The 15,726-nt window shown below is 42.5% G+C and overlaps 1 protein-coding gene across 1 annotated transcript in view; it reads left to right on the top strand.

Moving 5' to 3' along the window:
- Nucleotides 1–15,726, top strand: part of SUGP2 (SURP and G-patch domain containing 2) — a 45,816-nt gene continuing 30,090 nt past the window's right edge. Inside the window, exons 1-4 of the mRNA XM_015810706.1 lie at nucleotides 1–175; nucleotides 5,463–5,587; nucleotides 8,825–10,321; nucleotides 14,347–14,464. Of these exons, the coding sequence (XP_015666192.1) occupies nucleotides 5,476–5,587; nucleotides 8,825–10,321; nucleotides 14,347–14,464 (1,727 nt within the window). The 5' untranslated portion in view covers nucleotides 1–175; nucleotides 5,463–5,475. The remainder of the gene's footprint in view (nucleotides 176–5,462; nucleotides 5,588–8,824; nucleotides 10,322–14,346; nucleotides 14,465–15,726) is intronic.

Raw genomic sequence — 15,726 nt, 5'->3', positions numbered from 1 at the left:
AAAAGAACCCCGGCGGACCGTTAGGAGGCAGCGAGCATCTCGATCTCTTTACTGCCACCTAATGGTTGCCCGGATTTTTTGCAAGCCAGATGTGGTGGGCTAAAGTTGTGAACTTGACGAAATAACTGTCATCTGCACGTTGGAAAGCATCGGCTCTGGTTTCTTTTTAAAACGGGTGAGAAAGATAACTTGATACGGTTTTTTTTTTTAAAGATTGCTTTTATTTCTCCCACCCACGGAGTTTCTAAAAAGAATTTAAATTTTTCTTCCAGGCGGCGTTTCGCGCATGCGCGGAGCGGCAGAAACGGCGAGGGGGAAAAGCTCTTTTTGCGCATGCGCTGTTGGATAGCGTCATTTCATTAGCTCATTAACGAGATCCTCTTGTTTGCGCGTGCGCGCGAAGCCGGTTCTGGACAGAATTGAAGGGTTGCTTTTTTTTACTTCTTTTTTCTTTTATATATATAAAAAAGGGCCGGGTGAGTTAGGAACCTGATCGATGCTTGCTGCGCGTGCAAAAGAGAAAGTGCAAATCCGCCGCAGAGCAGAGAAGAAGCTCCGGCGCGCGCAGACGGGGCGGGCGGGCGAGAGGGTAGAGGCGCTTGGCGCATGCGCAGAAGAGGGGAAAAAAATCGGCCCTGGTTAATGGAGGTTGCTTTATGCTAGAGGTTGCCGAGGGTGCTTCTCTTCTTCCCCGTCGCCTGGTAAGCTTTGGGGGTAAAGCAGCAGCGGAAGTCGGAGCAGTGGGGAAGAGCGGGGGAGGAAATGGCAGATAAAGCCTTCTTCCCCCCCCCCTTTCAAGACCCCCAGGCGTGTGTATTGGAGCTACAGGGAGGGCGAGGAAATGATATCCACTGACCAGGCAGAAAAAAAAACACCCAGCCTGTCCTGGCTCCTCTGGCTTTGGGAAGGGTTTTTCAGAAAATGCTCTTTTACAGCCCACAGTCGGTGGCTAGTTTGGTAGGATAAATGTTAAAAAGGAGGGTCTGTTCGTGGGGGGCTCGGTTGTTCTTGCAGGTGCCGAAAATTGGCAGACAGGCAGTCCTCGACTTACAACCGTTCGTTTAGTGACCGTTCAAAGTTACAAGGGCACTGAAAAAAATAGGACTTCATTAATTACCGTTTTTCAGACTTAACGCCCTTTTGTAGCATCCCCGTGATCAAAATTCACATGCTGGGCAACCGGTTCAGATTTATGACCGTTACTGTGGGCTGGGCATCGTGTGATCCCCTTTTTGCGACCTTCTCACAAGCAATGTCGATGGGGAAGCCAGATTCGCTTAACAACTGGGTTGCTAACTTATCAGCCGCAGTGATTCACGTAACAGCTGTGGCACGAAAGGTCATAAAATGGGGCAAAGCTCATTTAACAAATGTCTCATTTAGCAGCAGAAATTTGGGGCTCAGTTGTGGTTGTAAGTTGAGGGCTATCTGTATTTAACATTTGTCTGGCTTTGTGATTCTTCTTAGCGCTCGCCAGTGCTTTCCCTTCACCATCGGACATAATACGGGTGTCGATCTGAGAGGAAAATGTTTAATTTTTAAAAAGCTTTCTGGATTTTTTATCCTATTGCAGATGTTCCTCCCCTGCAAGGTAGCATCGTCTGGATGTCTGTAACCCTCATCATTTCTGGCATGCATATTCATTCTTTTTTTTAAGTTTCTTGGTAACATTGCTGTATAGACTAATCTAGAATCTTTTTGAACAAAGTATTACAGGGAGGGGACTTGTCCTCGGTCTCTGTTCACTTTCTCTGAAAAGAGAGACTGCATTTGCTGTGAGTAACTTTGCTGGTGAGTTTTGAGAATTATTTTTTTAGCAGAGGGAATGAATTTGAAATTGCAAAAAAAATGAGAAATGTAAGACTTTGACAAAAATTGATTGAATTTCAGTGGCATTGTACTCAAATCTAAATACAGGTAGTACTTACAACCACAATTGAGCTCAGAGTTTATGTTGCTAAGTGAGAAATTTGTTAAGTGAGTTTTGCCCCATTTTATGACCTTTTTGCCACATTTGTTAGGTGAATCACTGCAGTTAAATTAATAACAAGGTTGTTTAGTAAATCTGGCTTCCCTATTAACTTTGCTTGTCATGATCCTGAGACTACAACCGTCATAAATATGAACCAGTTGTCAAGCATCTGAATGTAAATCATGTGACTATGGAGATTCTGTAACAGTTGTTAAGTGTGAAAAATGGTGGGATTCAACCGGTTCGCACCACTTCGGCAGAACCAGTAACTAATTTTTTATTGCCCAGGCCCAGAACGGACTTCCGGAAGCGGCATCCACACAGAGACTGGTTGTTCACATATTTGAATCCCACCACTGGTCATAAGTCACTTTTTTTCAGTGCTGTGGTAACTTTGAATGGTCACTAAATGAACTGTTCTAAGTCGAGGACTACCTGTCCTCTACCTGCAATACTGAAGAAATGATGCAGAAAAATGATATGGTGACCTAGGACTCTTCAGATAGGGGGCTGCATGAAAACTTCCATATTCATCAATGCCTTTTGCAAAAATTCAACATGGAGTCAGGATTTAAACTTCAATATAATTGTAATTGCTAATCTGACAGCTAAAATAATCAAATCAAAGATTCAAAATACCCATAATATATATGGTATATGGCATGTCTGTTAAAAGTAACAGTAAAAGTTATTTCTAGTTGGAATACCTTGTTCATGGCAAAAGGAAGGGCCGATAATTAAACTAACCACTGAACTCTTATTTACATCTTTGCAAATGACACTTGACCCTCTTTGTTAATCATTGTTTTCATACATGAATATTTCATACAAATATTAGAAATTCATCATGCTGATCAAATACAGGTAGTCCTCAACTTACAAGCACAACTGAGCCCAACATTTCTGTTGCTAAGCAAGACAGTTATTAAGTGAATTTTGTCCCCATTTTATGACTTTTCTTGCCACAGTTATTAAGTGAATCACTGCAGTTAAGGTGGTAAAACAGTTGTTAAGTGAATCAGGCTTCCCCATTGACTTTGCTTGTCAGAAGCTTGCAAAAGGGGATCACTTGACTTCGGGCCACTGCCACCGTCGTAAATATGAGTCAGTTGCCAACCATCTGAATTTTGATCATGTGACTGGGGAGGCTGCAATAGTGATAAGTGTGAAAAACAGTCATAAGTCACTTTTCTCAGCGCCCTTGTGACTTTGAATGGTGACTAAGTGAACTGCTGTAAATCAAGGACTACCTGTAGTAATTTTGTTTTAGCCCATGTGTGAATTACTTTAGATCCAATGGATAATACTGCTAGGCTGCAACTTTACTTTTTTTTCTATTACAATTTATTTCTTTGTGGTAATCTTTGATTCTAAAAGAGAAAATAGGAAAATTTTGGTCTTCTACATATTATTGGCTTTTTCTTGGTTGTAAAGAACAAAGGGAATTGTAAAAAGCTTTCGGATATATTGGGTAAGATATCCTGCTATCGAAAAGGGAATTCCAGCTTGTTAAAAGAGAAGCTGTTCTGTTATTTAAACCTAAGAGAAGACACTCCCAAGATACATGAACGAGCTTTTGCAAGTATTTCCCCATTCTCTTAATACTTCTTATCTTTTGATTAACACTTATAAAATTGTAGATACTGCCTAAGGGCAAAATCCTTAGATCCATTATTAAAATAACATCCTGTCTTTCTCATCTCTTTCATTCCCTCAATTCAGGAGGAGGAATAAATTTACTTTTTTCCCCCATCAATAACTAAAACCACTCAATGGAGCTCCGTTTGGATAGTCAATCCTAAGTTCTTCTGTACCCTTCCCAGCCTTTGGCTTATCCTAGATAATTCAAATATCGTGAAATATTTGAGGCTACAGCACCCATTCCCCACAAATTGGAGTCCAGACAGTATAATGCCCCAGGCTGCAGAACCCCACTAGGTGTATCTTCAGAATTATGTTTTTACAGTCTCGAGGTGGTTACTGGACCTTATAGCAGAGGTCCCCAACCTTTTGGGCATCAGGGACCGGTTCCGTGGAGAAAGGTTTTTCCATGGACTGGAGAGTGCGTGGTTTTGTGTGCTGCCTACATCCCACGGATGGGGCTTTGCTTGTTTGTGCGGACCGGTTGCTGGCATGCCATGGACTGGTGCTGGTCCACGGACCAGGGGTTGGGGACCCCTGCCTTATAGGAGCTGCACTCAGTTTCTCTAATGTGTTACCTCTCTAGACAAGATTTCAGAAGTAGTTTTGTTTCCTAGGCTGAGAGAGAGTTACTGGCCCAAGCTCACGCATCTAAGGCAGGGCTAGAACTCAACAATCTCCCATTTTCTAGCCTGGTGCCTTTGCCACTACACCAACTTGGTTCTTAGTTGATTATATGGTTTAAAACCAGACAAAGGAGCAGTAGTTCTTTGACCTGGTCTGAGTCCCCAGCTATGGAAAAATCATGATTTCAGAAAGCCAAGACGTACATTGAGTGGATCCAACCAAAGATTCATCCCTCTACCTTCCTTCCCCATTTGTTGGAGGATGTATCTTAACACCAACCTGTGTGGACCAGAATGGATGCTAATGAAGTCCAGCATTGTAAATAAAGAATTGTTAACTTTTTTCCCCCTTACTCTTTGCCATTTCTCTCTAATCTCTTTTCCTTTCCCAAGTGAAGTAATTCCTGTGTGTGAAACAGGTTGCTCCTATTCAGCATGTTTGTATGAGCTGCACATTAGAAATTTGTCTCCTTTGCTGTGGCAAGAAGCCTCAATTTCTCTCCCCCCGCGCCCCCCTTTCTTTGTAGTGGCTGTCTTGTCTGCAATTAAACATCATGTAAATTGGTTCTTGATACATTCCTACTTTCTATACTACTCTCTGAACTTGTTTTTCGTGTCCTCTCATTGAATTAAATGTACGAAACGTTTTACCATTTGTTATTCGATTGTCACATATACAGATATTAATCAATTTTATTGATTGGTTATTATAGTTTCATTTTGGATTTCCGGAATTTATGTTTGTTTTCATATCCTGTAGTGTTATGGGCCTGACAGAATTGGTTCTGTTGGAAGCCCCAGTTTTTAACCCACCTCAATCATACTAAATATAATGGCATCATTAATCATACGACATATGTTCACAATTCTTGTGACAAAATAATTAATTTGGTTGCATTGGGATTTTGGGAAATTAAATGCCTTTCTGCATGTTTTCTCCCTCTAGTGAGCTTGATGCAGTCAAGAGCAGTGTTACTAAATTTAGATTTTGAGTTTAGATAGTGCTCTAAACAAACTGGTTTATTCAGTGTAAACCAGAGTTCTACAACTCTTGCTTTTTATTCCATGTGGTTGATTCTTCCCACATAAAAAATAGTTCTGCTGAATTTAAGTCTTGAATGGTTGATGATTTAGAACTCTTACTTAGACCTGCCTTTCGTGAAAGCCATAGGATAAAGAGATGTCACTGGCAAATGCATATTTTTAATTTTCCTCACGTTTAGTTGCAGAGTCAAGATGGCCTCCCAACGGATGACACGGGAGTCTTTTGATGCGATCATGCAGGCCAACGCAAAACGGTATCTGGACCGAAGTGATCCAATCGACGAGGCGCTTCATCAACTTAGAGGTAGATTTAGATTGTCCAAATTTACTTATTTATTTGCTAAATTTGTTTGCCACCTATCTCGCCCTGGGATTACTCTAGGTGGCTTACAATAGTAAAAAGGAAGAAAATAAAAGGTGTGCAAACAGAACAGAAATAAAATAATAGAACCATAAAATAAATAATGAAAAAGGAACCCAATGAGAATACATCGATAGGATAACCCAAAAGATGGACAAGTGGAGAGCAGAGTGCAAGGGGGAGGTAGGGGGAGTCTGCCATCAATTTAGCAGCCACCTCCAGCACAGAATTTCTCCCATCTGGTCCCCTGGCCAATCAGTAGAGCCAAGTCTTTAGGTCCTTGTGAAAGGATAGAGGGTGGGGGCAAGTCTTACCTTAAAGATAAGATGTTCAAAGGGGTGGGCGTTACAGCAGAGAAGGTCCTGATCGTTGGAGTTCTTTGACTGACAGGATTCGAAGTAGACCTTTCCAGTCTTTATAAAATCAATTATTGCCACATATTTGGGACTGAGTAGAAGTGTGATCATACTCTTTTTCTGATGGTACACTTTCATTGCATCTTATTCATTATTCAGATTTATACAGCTATCCATCCTACATGCACACATACAGAGAGAGAGGGAGAAGGAGAGGGGCAGACTATGGACAGTTTACAAACAAAACAAATGTAAAAACAAAAATACCATCATTTAAAAACTATAAAGGTGTATTAAAAATAATAAATACATAAAACTCACAGCCCATAATCTCATTCACCGAGACAGTCAGCACAACCGCTGCACTGGCTCCATCACACTCCCATGTCCCCTGTTGACAAAACCACATCTTCAAGGCTTTGTGACGTGATCATCCCCCTAGCAACAAAAATTATTTTTTTTTATCTTATGTAGGGATGCTGCTCTTATGATTTTATATAGCACTCTTTCATGGTCATGCGACAGTGATGCTTACATTGCTCCTGGAGATGCAACTCAGTCAACTCAATCTCAACTCAGATTATTATGGCTTTCCTTTACTATCCTTTTGCCCCTTCCTGATGCACAAAATAACTTCAAACTGGCCGTCAGTTTCCAAATTTGAGTTAAGGATTGTGAAGGATCTGACTTTTAATCTGTTATCTCCCTTTGACGCCATTACCTACTGTAATGACCTACTGTACCTACTGTAAGATTTAAAAAAAAATTTCTCAGTATGTTTGCTTTTTTAATTACGCCCTCCATATCATATCATATCTTATCTTATATATATATATAAATAAAAATGTAAATGTTCGTTTGTTCAAAATCTTAAATCTCCGAAAGTTCTTCACCAATTGCTTTGAAATTTTGACACAACGTTGCATTCGAATATGCGTGTGTTTTTATGTACCTACTATTATATAGATGTCACACCTGTGACACAAACGTGCGCGTTCTCGTTTCTTTCTTTTCCATTTAACCAGACTGAGCCACAGCAACGCGTGGCCGGGTACAGCTAGTAATAAATAAATTTCTAAGATGCTTACCACAAGAGGCTTATAGACTGTGGTGCATTCATGGAAACAACAAGAAGCGGGAGATGGAAGCATGTGTGCAATAGCATAATCTGATATATATATTTTTGTTACTTGGAAAATATTCCAACTTTTTTTTTTTTAGGAAGCATGCATTTTGAGAAAGTAAGGGAAGTGTTGCATGGAGATATTCTGGAGGCAATCTCAGGTGCAAAAGACATCAAAGAAGAATTGGGCTTGATTAGTGTTAGAATGGGGCTAGATAGGAAAATAAAAAAAAATCACCCTAGGAAAAAAGCAGTGACAAACCATCACTATAAGAGCTCCATTCCTGTGGAACACTCCACCAGGGCAGAAGAGGACTGACTCTTCCCTTTTTGCCTTCCAGAAGGGCTTTTAAACCTGGCTTTGCTGGTTGGTCTAGGGCAGGGGTAGGCAACCTTGGCTCTTTTATGACTCGTGGACTTCAACTCCCAGAATTCCTGAGCCAGCATAGCTATGCTGGCTCAGGAATTCTGGGAGTTGAGGTCCACGAGTCATAAAAGAGCCAAGGTTGCCTACTCCTGGTCTACGGTCCCGAGGGGTCGCTCAGCACCTGAGGTGTCTGATGGGGTAAGAAGACCTCTTCCCCGTTCCCATCAATCTCTTAGCTTCAGTTTTAGTACAGTTTTTACTAATTTAATCTGTGTAATTGTTAATGTTTTGATATTTTAATTATTTTTACTTGCTTTATAATTTGTAAGCCTCCCAGATTCACCTTGTAGTGGAGATGGGTGGCATAAAAAAATCAATCAATAAATAAGAACTTTGGGGGATGTGAGATGATGGAGCTAGGCAACTGGAGATCAAAGAAGAGGATGTACTGAACTATCAGTCTAGGCCAGTGTAACCTTAGCCATTGTAAGGTGTGGACTTCAGCTACCAGAATGATCCAGCCAGTATGTTGGCTGAGGAATTTTGGGAGTTGAAGTCCATGCATCTTAAAGTTTCCATGGTTGAGAAACACTGCTCTTGAACAGTATGAAAGGCATTGAGAGAAAAGCCAACATTTGCACAGAACGTAGAAGCAGAACAAATGAGAAGAATTAAGGAGTGACTTCAGCAGGGGGCAGTCTTAAGTAGTGACAAAAAAAATCATATATTGTTGCCAGCAGAGCTATATGGAATAGTTCATGAGGTTCCCAGGAATTGGATGTGACTCCAGGTAACTCTGTGGAATTCAGTGAGACTTTGGTGCAATAACTCTGTCCATTTGTCAAAAAGGTCAGTCGGCGAAATGCGTGAAAGTGTTGCAAAAACAACAAATAATGTTCAATTTCAGCCATCCACAGCTGTTATAGAAGACATAGGTCCAAGTAGGCTTTTATGCTTAGCTATAAATTATCCTGATTTAGTAAACAGGTGGGTTTTACCTTGATTAGGTAATATTTAAAGTTCCAATAGAATACAGTGTTGCATGATATATTGGTTCATCATTTTTCAACTCTTTCAAATAGCAATAGCACTTAGACTTCACAGTACTTTACAGCCCTCTCTAAGCGGTTTAGATGGTCAGTCTGGGTCCTCATTTTACAGACTTTGGAAGGATGGAAGGTTGAGTCAAACTTGAGCCGGTCAAAATCGAACTGCTGGCAGTCAGCAGAGTTCGCCTGCAACACTGCATTCTAACCACTGTGCCACAGGCTGATTGTTTTAAAGTTCGGTACCTCTGTGAACAGCAGCTGTCTTTTGTTTGTTTCCTTATGCAGTTCACTCCCGGCCAGTCACACGGGCCCAGTATGACGAGGAGGAGGAAGAATTTCAAGACGGCGGGACGTTCCTGCGGGGTGACTGGAGGAAAAGTGCTAGAAATGAATACTCGCTGCCTTCCTACAGGTCCAGCAGCCATGTCACCGAGGAGGAGGAGGATTACTTTTCCAAAAGCAGCAGCAAACTCTCTTCACGGAATCGGGACTACGGCCAGCTGCCTTCGTATGAACAAGACTATGGAAATTCATCTGCACTGGAAAGAGATTACGCTGGCCCGTCTTCCCGGGATCGAGACTATGACAGTGCTGCCTCCCGGGAACGGAAATACGGCTGCACGCCTGTTCGAGACCTTTCCAGACGCCGCGAGGCCGACTACGATTCCGCAGAACTGTTGGGCGACTTCAGATCACCGCGGCTTCTGGAAGAGAACTACAGGACTGCCTGTAGTCAGAATTACGACCTGGAGCGGGGTCTTGAGACGGAGGGAGAATTCAGCTCTTCTTTGAGTGCCGGGAGGGGAATAGAGAAACATGGGATGGCAACCAGAGGCCTGGCCACAAGTAAGGAGGAGTTGGCTGCTCATCTCAAGAAATGGGCCACGAAAGCTTTGTCCCCAGCAGATGATCTTCTGTTAAATATGGTGGGTCCCTCCAAGCAAAGGACCCTACCTTCTCTGCGCCCCCAACAAAGCCAAAGGCTGTGTCTGGCCTCTCAAAAGGGACTACAGCCAGAGGGAGCTCTGAAACCTACAGGCTACGTCCGGATCAAAGAGCCAGACTTGGATCTTCTAGATACTTCTGATATTTTTGGCAATTTTGGGGTGGAGATAATCAAGTGGGCCGGGTTCTGTGAAATTAAGAGAGACCCGGAGTATTCAGAGCTTTTCCAGGTGCTCTTCACCTTAGAGACGGAGACCTGTGCCAAAATGCTGGCATCGTTCAAGTGCTCGCTGAAAACCGAGCACCAAGATTTCTGTATGAACAGCGTCAAGACGCTGCAGCACCCGGCTCTGAAAACACCTAAAGTGGACAGCCAGTTTCTGAACCTGCTGTTGGAGAAAAGGGTGATGATGACCAAGAACAGCTTTTTTGAGGTCATTAAGCCTTTTGACCGGTATATGATGCGGCTCCAGGACTACCTGCTCAGGAGCACGACGCCTCTGCTGATGGCCTGTAACGCCTATGAGCTCAAAATCAAGACGAACAGCTTCAGCAACACCAGGAAGATGGCCGCCGCTTTTCAGACCACGATGTCCCTCTGCCGAAAATCCTTGGCCCTCCTGGGGCAAACCTTCGCCCTGGCCTCTGCTTTCAGGCAGGAAAAAATCCTGGAGGCCCTCAGCATCCAGGATTCGGCCCCTCCTCCCACCTTGTTCCCCAATTTTGACACTTCTGCCTTGTTTGGAAAAGAGTATATCGAAACTTTGCAAAGTTGGTTGCAGAAAAGTGGCTGCCAGATGCAGTTAAAGAGACCAGCTGCCAGCCCTCCAGCTCAGGGTCAGTGGAAATGTCGTGTAAATCACACTTAAAATTAAGTGCAAGGAGACCTTTTTAGCGTATGAGCAATGGGGAGTGATGTTCTGGGGTGCTCTGCCTCTCATTTTAGCTCTATGAAATAATAATAATAATAACAACAACAACAACTAATAATAATAATAATAAAGTTGGAAGGGACCTTGGAGGTCATCTAGTCCAACCCCCTGCTCAGGCAGGAAACCCTATACCATTTCGGACAAATGGCTGTCCAGTCTCTTAAAAACTTCCAGTGTTGGAGCATTCACCGCTTCTGGAGGCAGGTTGTTCCACTGGTTAATTGTTCTAACTGTCAGGAAATTTCTCCTTAGTTCTAGGTTGATTCTCTCTTTGGTTAGCTTCCACCCGTTGCTCCTTGTCCTGCCTTCAGGCACTTTGGAAAATAGCTTGACTCCCTCTTCTTTGTGGCAGCCCCTGAGATATTGGAACACTGCTATCATGTCCCCCCTCATCCTTCTCTTCATTAAACTAGACATACCCAATTCCAGCAACCGTTCCTTATATGTTTTAGCCTCCAGTCCCCTAATCATCTTTGTTGCTCTTCTCTGCACTCTTTCTAGAGTCTCAACATCTTTTTTACATCCTGGTGACCAAAACTGGATGCAGTATTCCAAGTGTGGCCTTACCAGGTTGTTCCACTGGTTAATTGTTCTAACTGTCAGGAAGTTTCTCCTTAGTTCTAAGTTGCTTCTCTCCTTGATTAGTTTCCATCCGTTACTTCTTGTCCTGCCTTCAGGCGCTTTGGAGAATAGCTTGACTCCCTCTTCTTTGGGGCAGCCCCTGAGATATTGGAACACTGCTATCCTGTCCTCTCCCTTTGTTCCTCAACACTAGGTTGAGGAACAAAGCCTATCTCAGAATGAGTGGAAATGAAAACTCAGATGTTCTTTATCTTCAGTGTAACCATTTTATTCTTGAACTTTATTTTAGCTATATAGTAGTAGTTGCAGCTATTCCCAATTCAAGGTATGTTGTCATTTTATTGGGAAGATTTTACTCTCACGCAGGTTGGGTTTCATGATGTTGCACCTGGTATCTTTTTAGAAGAGGCTATTGATCTGATTGATTGATTCTGATGCCCGTTTTTCACATTTTTAGAGTTTTAAGGCAAATTCAGAAAAAATCATCCAGAAATGGGTTTGTATATCTTTTAAATTTTTAAGCCTGTTTCTTTTATACAAACGGATTAAAAATAAAAATACCTTCTTCAGATTCTTAAAATAGAAGATTGATTTGGAAGACTAAACAGAAAAAGTTCTGGTTGATTTCTGGATTGCAGCATATTACTTAATAGTATTAGGGTTACCTCTTCTCACCTCAGTTAAGCTCTTTAAATGACTGTCATATTGTTGATTTTTTTATTTGTATATTTAGATCATCACCGTATTGCAAAACCTCAACCTAATAAACCATAAGAACAGGGATGTCATTTAAAATCAAATGTTAGCTAAATCTGAATTTATAAAAAAGAGGCAGTTGAATACAAGTAGTCCTCGACTTACAAGAATTCATTTAGAGTCTATTCAAAGTTATGACACTGAAAAAGGTGACTTATGACCATTTTTCAGTTACGACCTTTGCAGCATCCCCATGATCGTGATCAAAATTCAGATGCTTGGCAACTGGCTCATATTTATGACGGTTGCGGTGTCCCGGGGTCACGTGATCCCCTTTTGTGACCTTCTGACAAGCAAAGTCAACGAGGAAGTCAGATTCACTTAGCAACCGATTTATTAACTTATCGACTGCAGTGATTCACTTGATAACTGTGGTAAGACAAGTCATAAAATGGGGCAAAACTCACTTAAGAAATGTCTCACTTAACAACAGAAATTTAGAGCTCAGTTGTGGTCGTAAGTCGAGGACTACCTGTATTTATGTAGTTGATAACAAATGCAATGTCATCTGTTCTCTGGGCCGCTTTGGAAAGCACGGATTTTGTCTGTCTACAGCATAATTTTATCCATTGCCTCTGAAGTCCTCTGGAGGTCTGGAATAATGAAGGTTTTAAGAATATTGTAATTTGTGTGCATTCAGTTAACTGCTTCTTCCCCAGATCCCCTCTCATTTTGCTTCCGGGTTCCACTTGTGGGTCTGTGCTTTTCCCTTGCCTTTATTGTAGTTCGTAATCGAAATGTTCTGATCTGTTGTAACCTACCTGATTTAGTAGCGCCTCCAATAATAATAATAATAATGATAAAGTTGGAAGGGACCTTGGAGGTCATTTAGTCCAACCTCCTGCTCAGGCAGGAAACCCTATACCATTTCGGACAAATGGCTGTCCCATCTCTTCTTAAAAACTTCCAGTGTTGGAGCATTCACCGCTTCTGGAGGCAGGTTGTTCCACTGGTTAATTGTTCTCACTGTCAGGAAGTTTCTCCTTAGTTCTAGGCTGCTTCTCTCCTTGATCAGTTTCCATCTGTTGTTTCTTGTCCTGCCCTCAGGCGCTTTGGAGAATAGCCTGACTCCCTCTTCTTTGTGGCAGCCCCTGAGATATTGGAACACTGCAATGGGTAGTCTATTTTAAGAACCAGGAAGAGGGAAGTGCAGAGTTGTAGTACTGAAATTCCCAGCAGGTGTACATGGAGTAGATGAAGCAGCCTCTGCTTCTCCCTCAGTTCCCAGAAAAGTTTAATTCATAGTCTTTACACAAAGGACCTAGCATAATCAGACAAAGCAGAATGGCAGAATCTCACTGTTTAAGAACAAACCAACTGAGGGTGAAGGAACCAAGCTAGAAACCAGGAGATTGAATTCTAGTCCTGCCTTAGGCCCGGAAGCTAGCTGCGTGACTTTGGGCCAATCTCTGTCTCTCAGCTCACCTGACCACACAGAGTTGTGGGGAAAATAGGAGAAGGAAGAAGTATTAGGTATATTCACTGCCTTGGGTTATTTATATAATTTGTCTGAAATGGTATAGCAGGGGTAGGCAACCTTGGCTCTTTTATGACTCGTGGACTTCAACTCCCAGAATTCCTGAGCCAGCCATGCTGAGGAGAAAGGCAGAGGTTTCCATGCTGGCTAAGGAATTCTGGGAGTTGAAGTCCACGAGTCATAAAAGAGCCACGTTTGCCTACCCCTGGTATAGGGCTTCCTGCTTGAGCAGTGAGTTGGACTAGAAGACCTCCAAGGTCCCTTCCAACTCTGTTATTCTGTTAATAAAAGCAGGATATAAATAAATAAAAGATAAACTTCTTTGAACAAGAAATTCAGTAGCCATTATGTGCTGGGAAGTAGGTGATAATCTTGCTGTACTGAGAAATAGGCCAGCTGACTAAACAGGAGGGGAGGTCTAGAAAAATGATGTGACAAAATAAACTTATTGTTAAAGAATATCTCCCCCCCCTCCCCCACCAGTTCAAAATACAATTTCATGGAGGCTTCTCTTAACTTGCTTGTTAAATGCAACACTTTGCTATCCAGGAGTGTGTACTGAAAAATGTATAAATAGCTGGATTTGGTTTTTAAAAATCCATTAAGTGATTAGTCATTCTAAGTAATTTTTGAGACTCTGGTAAGTACCTATGGTAACCATTATATATATATATATATATATCTGTTGGGGCTGTGGCCTGTGGCACAAAGTCAAACTCTTCCATTCACACATAACCCACACAATTTATTGTATAGAGCAGGGGTAGGCAACCTTGGCTCTTTTATGACTCGTGGACTTCAACTCCCAGAATTCCTGAGCCAGCATGGCTCAGCTTGGAAACCTCTCCCTTTCCCCTCAGCATGGCTGCCTCAGGAATTCTGGGAGTTGAAGTCCACGAGTCATAAAAGAGCCCAGGTTGCCTACCCCTGGTACAGCGTTAAACTGAAAACATAACCCATGTCATGCACATTACCAGTGCTAATGGTGATGAGCACACACTTTTTGGAATTGTGTGATAAATTTATTAGCAGGAAGACATCAAGTAACTATCTTCATTGTTATTGTGACTTCTTATTTTTTTTTCTTGTTTGGCGCTTGTTCTTTCTTTGCATAGCCCCACAACGTGCTGATAGGAAAGTCGTGGAGACGATTGACAAACTGGTGAAAACGATGGTTTCTGGCATGTTAACAGGGAAAGAGAAGGCCGAACTGAAACATAACCCGGAGTATTGGTACTTATCTTACTTGGTTCCTTCAAAGTGCTTGGAGGCAATATCTAGCTCCAATTTTATCATATCTTTGTGATATTCTAAAAGGTAAGTTAGAAAATAAATGGCCGGTTTAAGATGTCCTGTTCTATTCAGGAACCCACGGATACGTGAGTATGCTTAAATAAGCAAATAAATAGAGATGGACCTTAGAAACGCTAGTCCAGGGGTAGGCAACCTTGGCTCTTTTATGACTGGTGGACTTCAACTCCCAGAATTCCTGAGCCAGCCATGCTGAGGGGAAAGGGAGAGGTTTCCAAGCTGAGCCATGCTGGCTCAGGAATTCTGGGAGTTGAAGTCCACGAGTCATAAAAGCCAAGGTTGCCTAGTTCAAGGCCTGGTTTTCAACTTGCTGACTGGGGAATTTGGGGATGTGAAGTGCATCGACCTTAAAGTTGCCAAGGTTGAGAAACAGTGATTTTTGTAGTCGCCCAATGAAAATGCTGTAGTTGGGAGACAATGAAGTCATGGTTGAAGAATGACTCTGCTTTGTGACCATGTCTGCATCTGATGTCATTTTGTTGGAGGAATTAATGGCTGCTAAATAGTCCCCTGAATTCAGACAAAGGCTAAGCCACAACCGGTGGTTTATCTTTTCACACAGTATAGGTTAACATGTTGTACCTAGGTTGCATTCTTACTCTGAGAGCTGCCTGCACTGTTAAGGAAACTGGCAGGGAGATGAAGGCCCTGCTCACCAAGGACGATTTCTAAAAAGTACCTTCTTCGGGAGGTTTAGTTGATGTGTCTGCAGTCCCTAGATCAGAGGTAGGCAACCTTGGCTCTTTTATGACTCGTGGACTTCAACTCCCAGAATTCCTGAGCCAGCATGGCTCAGCTTGGAAACCTCTCCCTTTCTCCTCAGCATGGCTGGCTCAGGAATTCTGGGAGTTGAAGTCCACGAGTCATAAAAGAGCCAAGGTGGCCTATCCCTGCCCTAGATGAAGGAGTTGCTCTCTCTGTCTCTCAAGTGGCAAATTCCTCCTTTGGGAAGTTGCAAATTCTGATTGGAATTGTGAACTATCCTGTTTCTCCAGCACTGGAGATGGAGGATCCACCCATGGGTAGTAGACTGTATTCCTGCCCAATCAGATTAAGTCAGCCAAAGTTGCCACGCCCGTCCTGGACCCTAGATTCCAGTCTTGACTTAATCTTGCCCATGGACGGACGTGTAACTCTGGCTCTCAGGCAGGTATAGTCTAGACCATAGGAGAATCCTCCACCTC

The sequence above is a fragment of the Protobothrops mucrosquamatus genome, unplaced genomic scaffold (assembly GCF_001527695.2).
Source record: "Protobothrops mucrosquamatus isolate PMUCROS unplaced genomic scaffold, P.Mucros_1.0 scaffold14, whole genome shotgun sequence".
Classification (NCBI taxonomy): Eukaryota; Metazoa; Chordata; class Lepidosauria; order Squamata; family Viperidae; genus Protobothrops; species Protobothrops mucrosquamatus.
The sequence above is the reverse complement of the archived record's forward strand: the minus strand, read 5'-3'. Positions and strand labels throughout refer to the sequence as shown.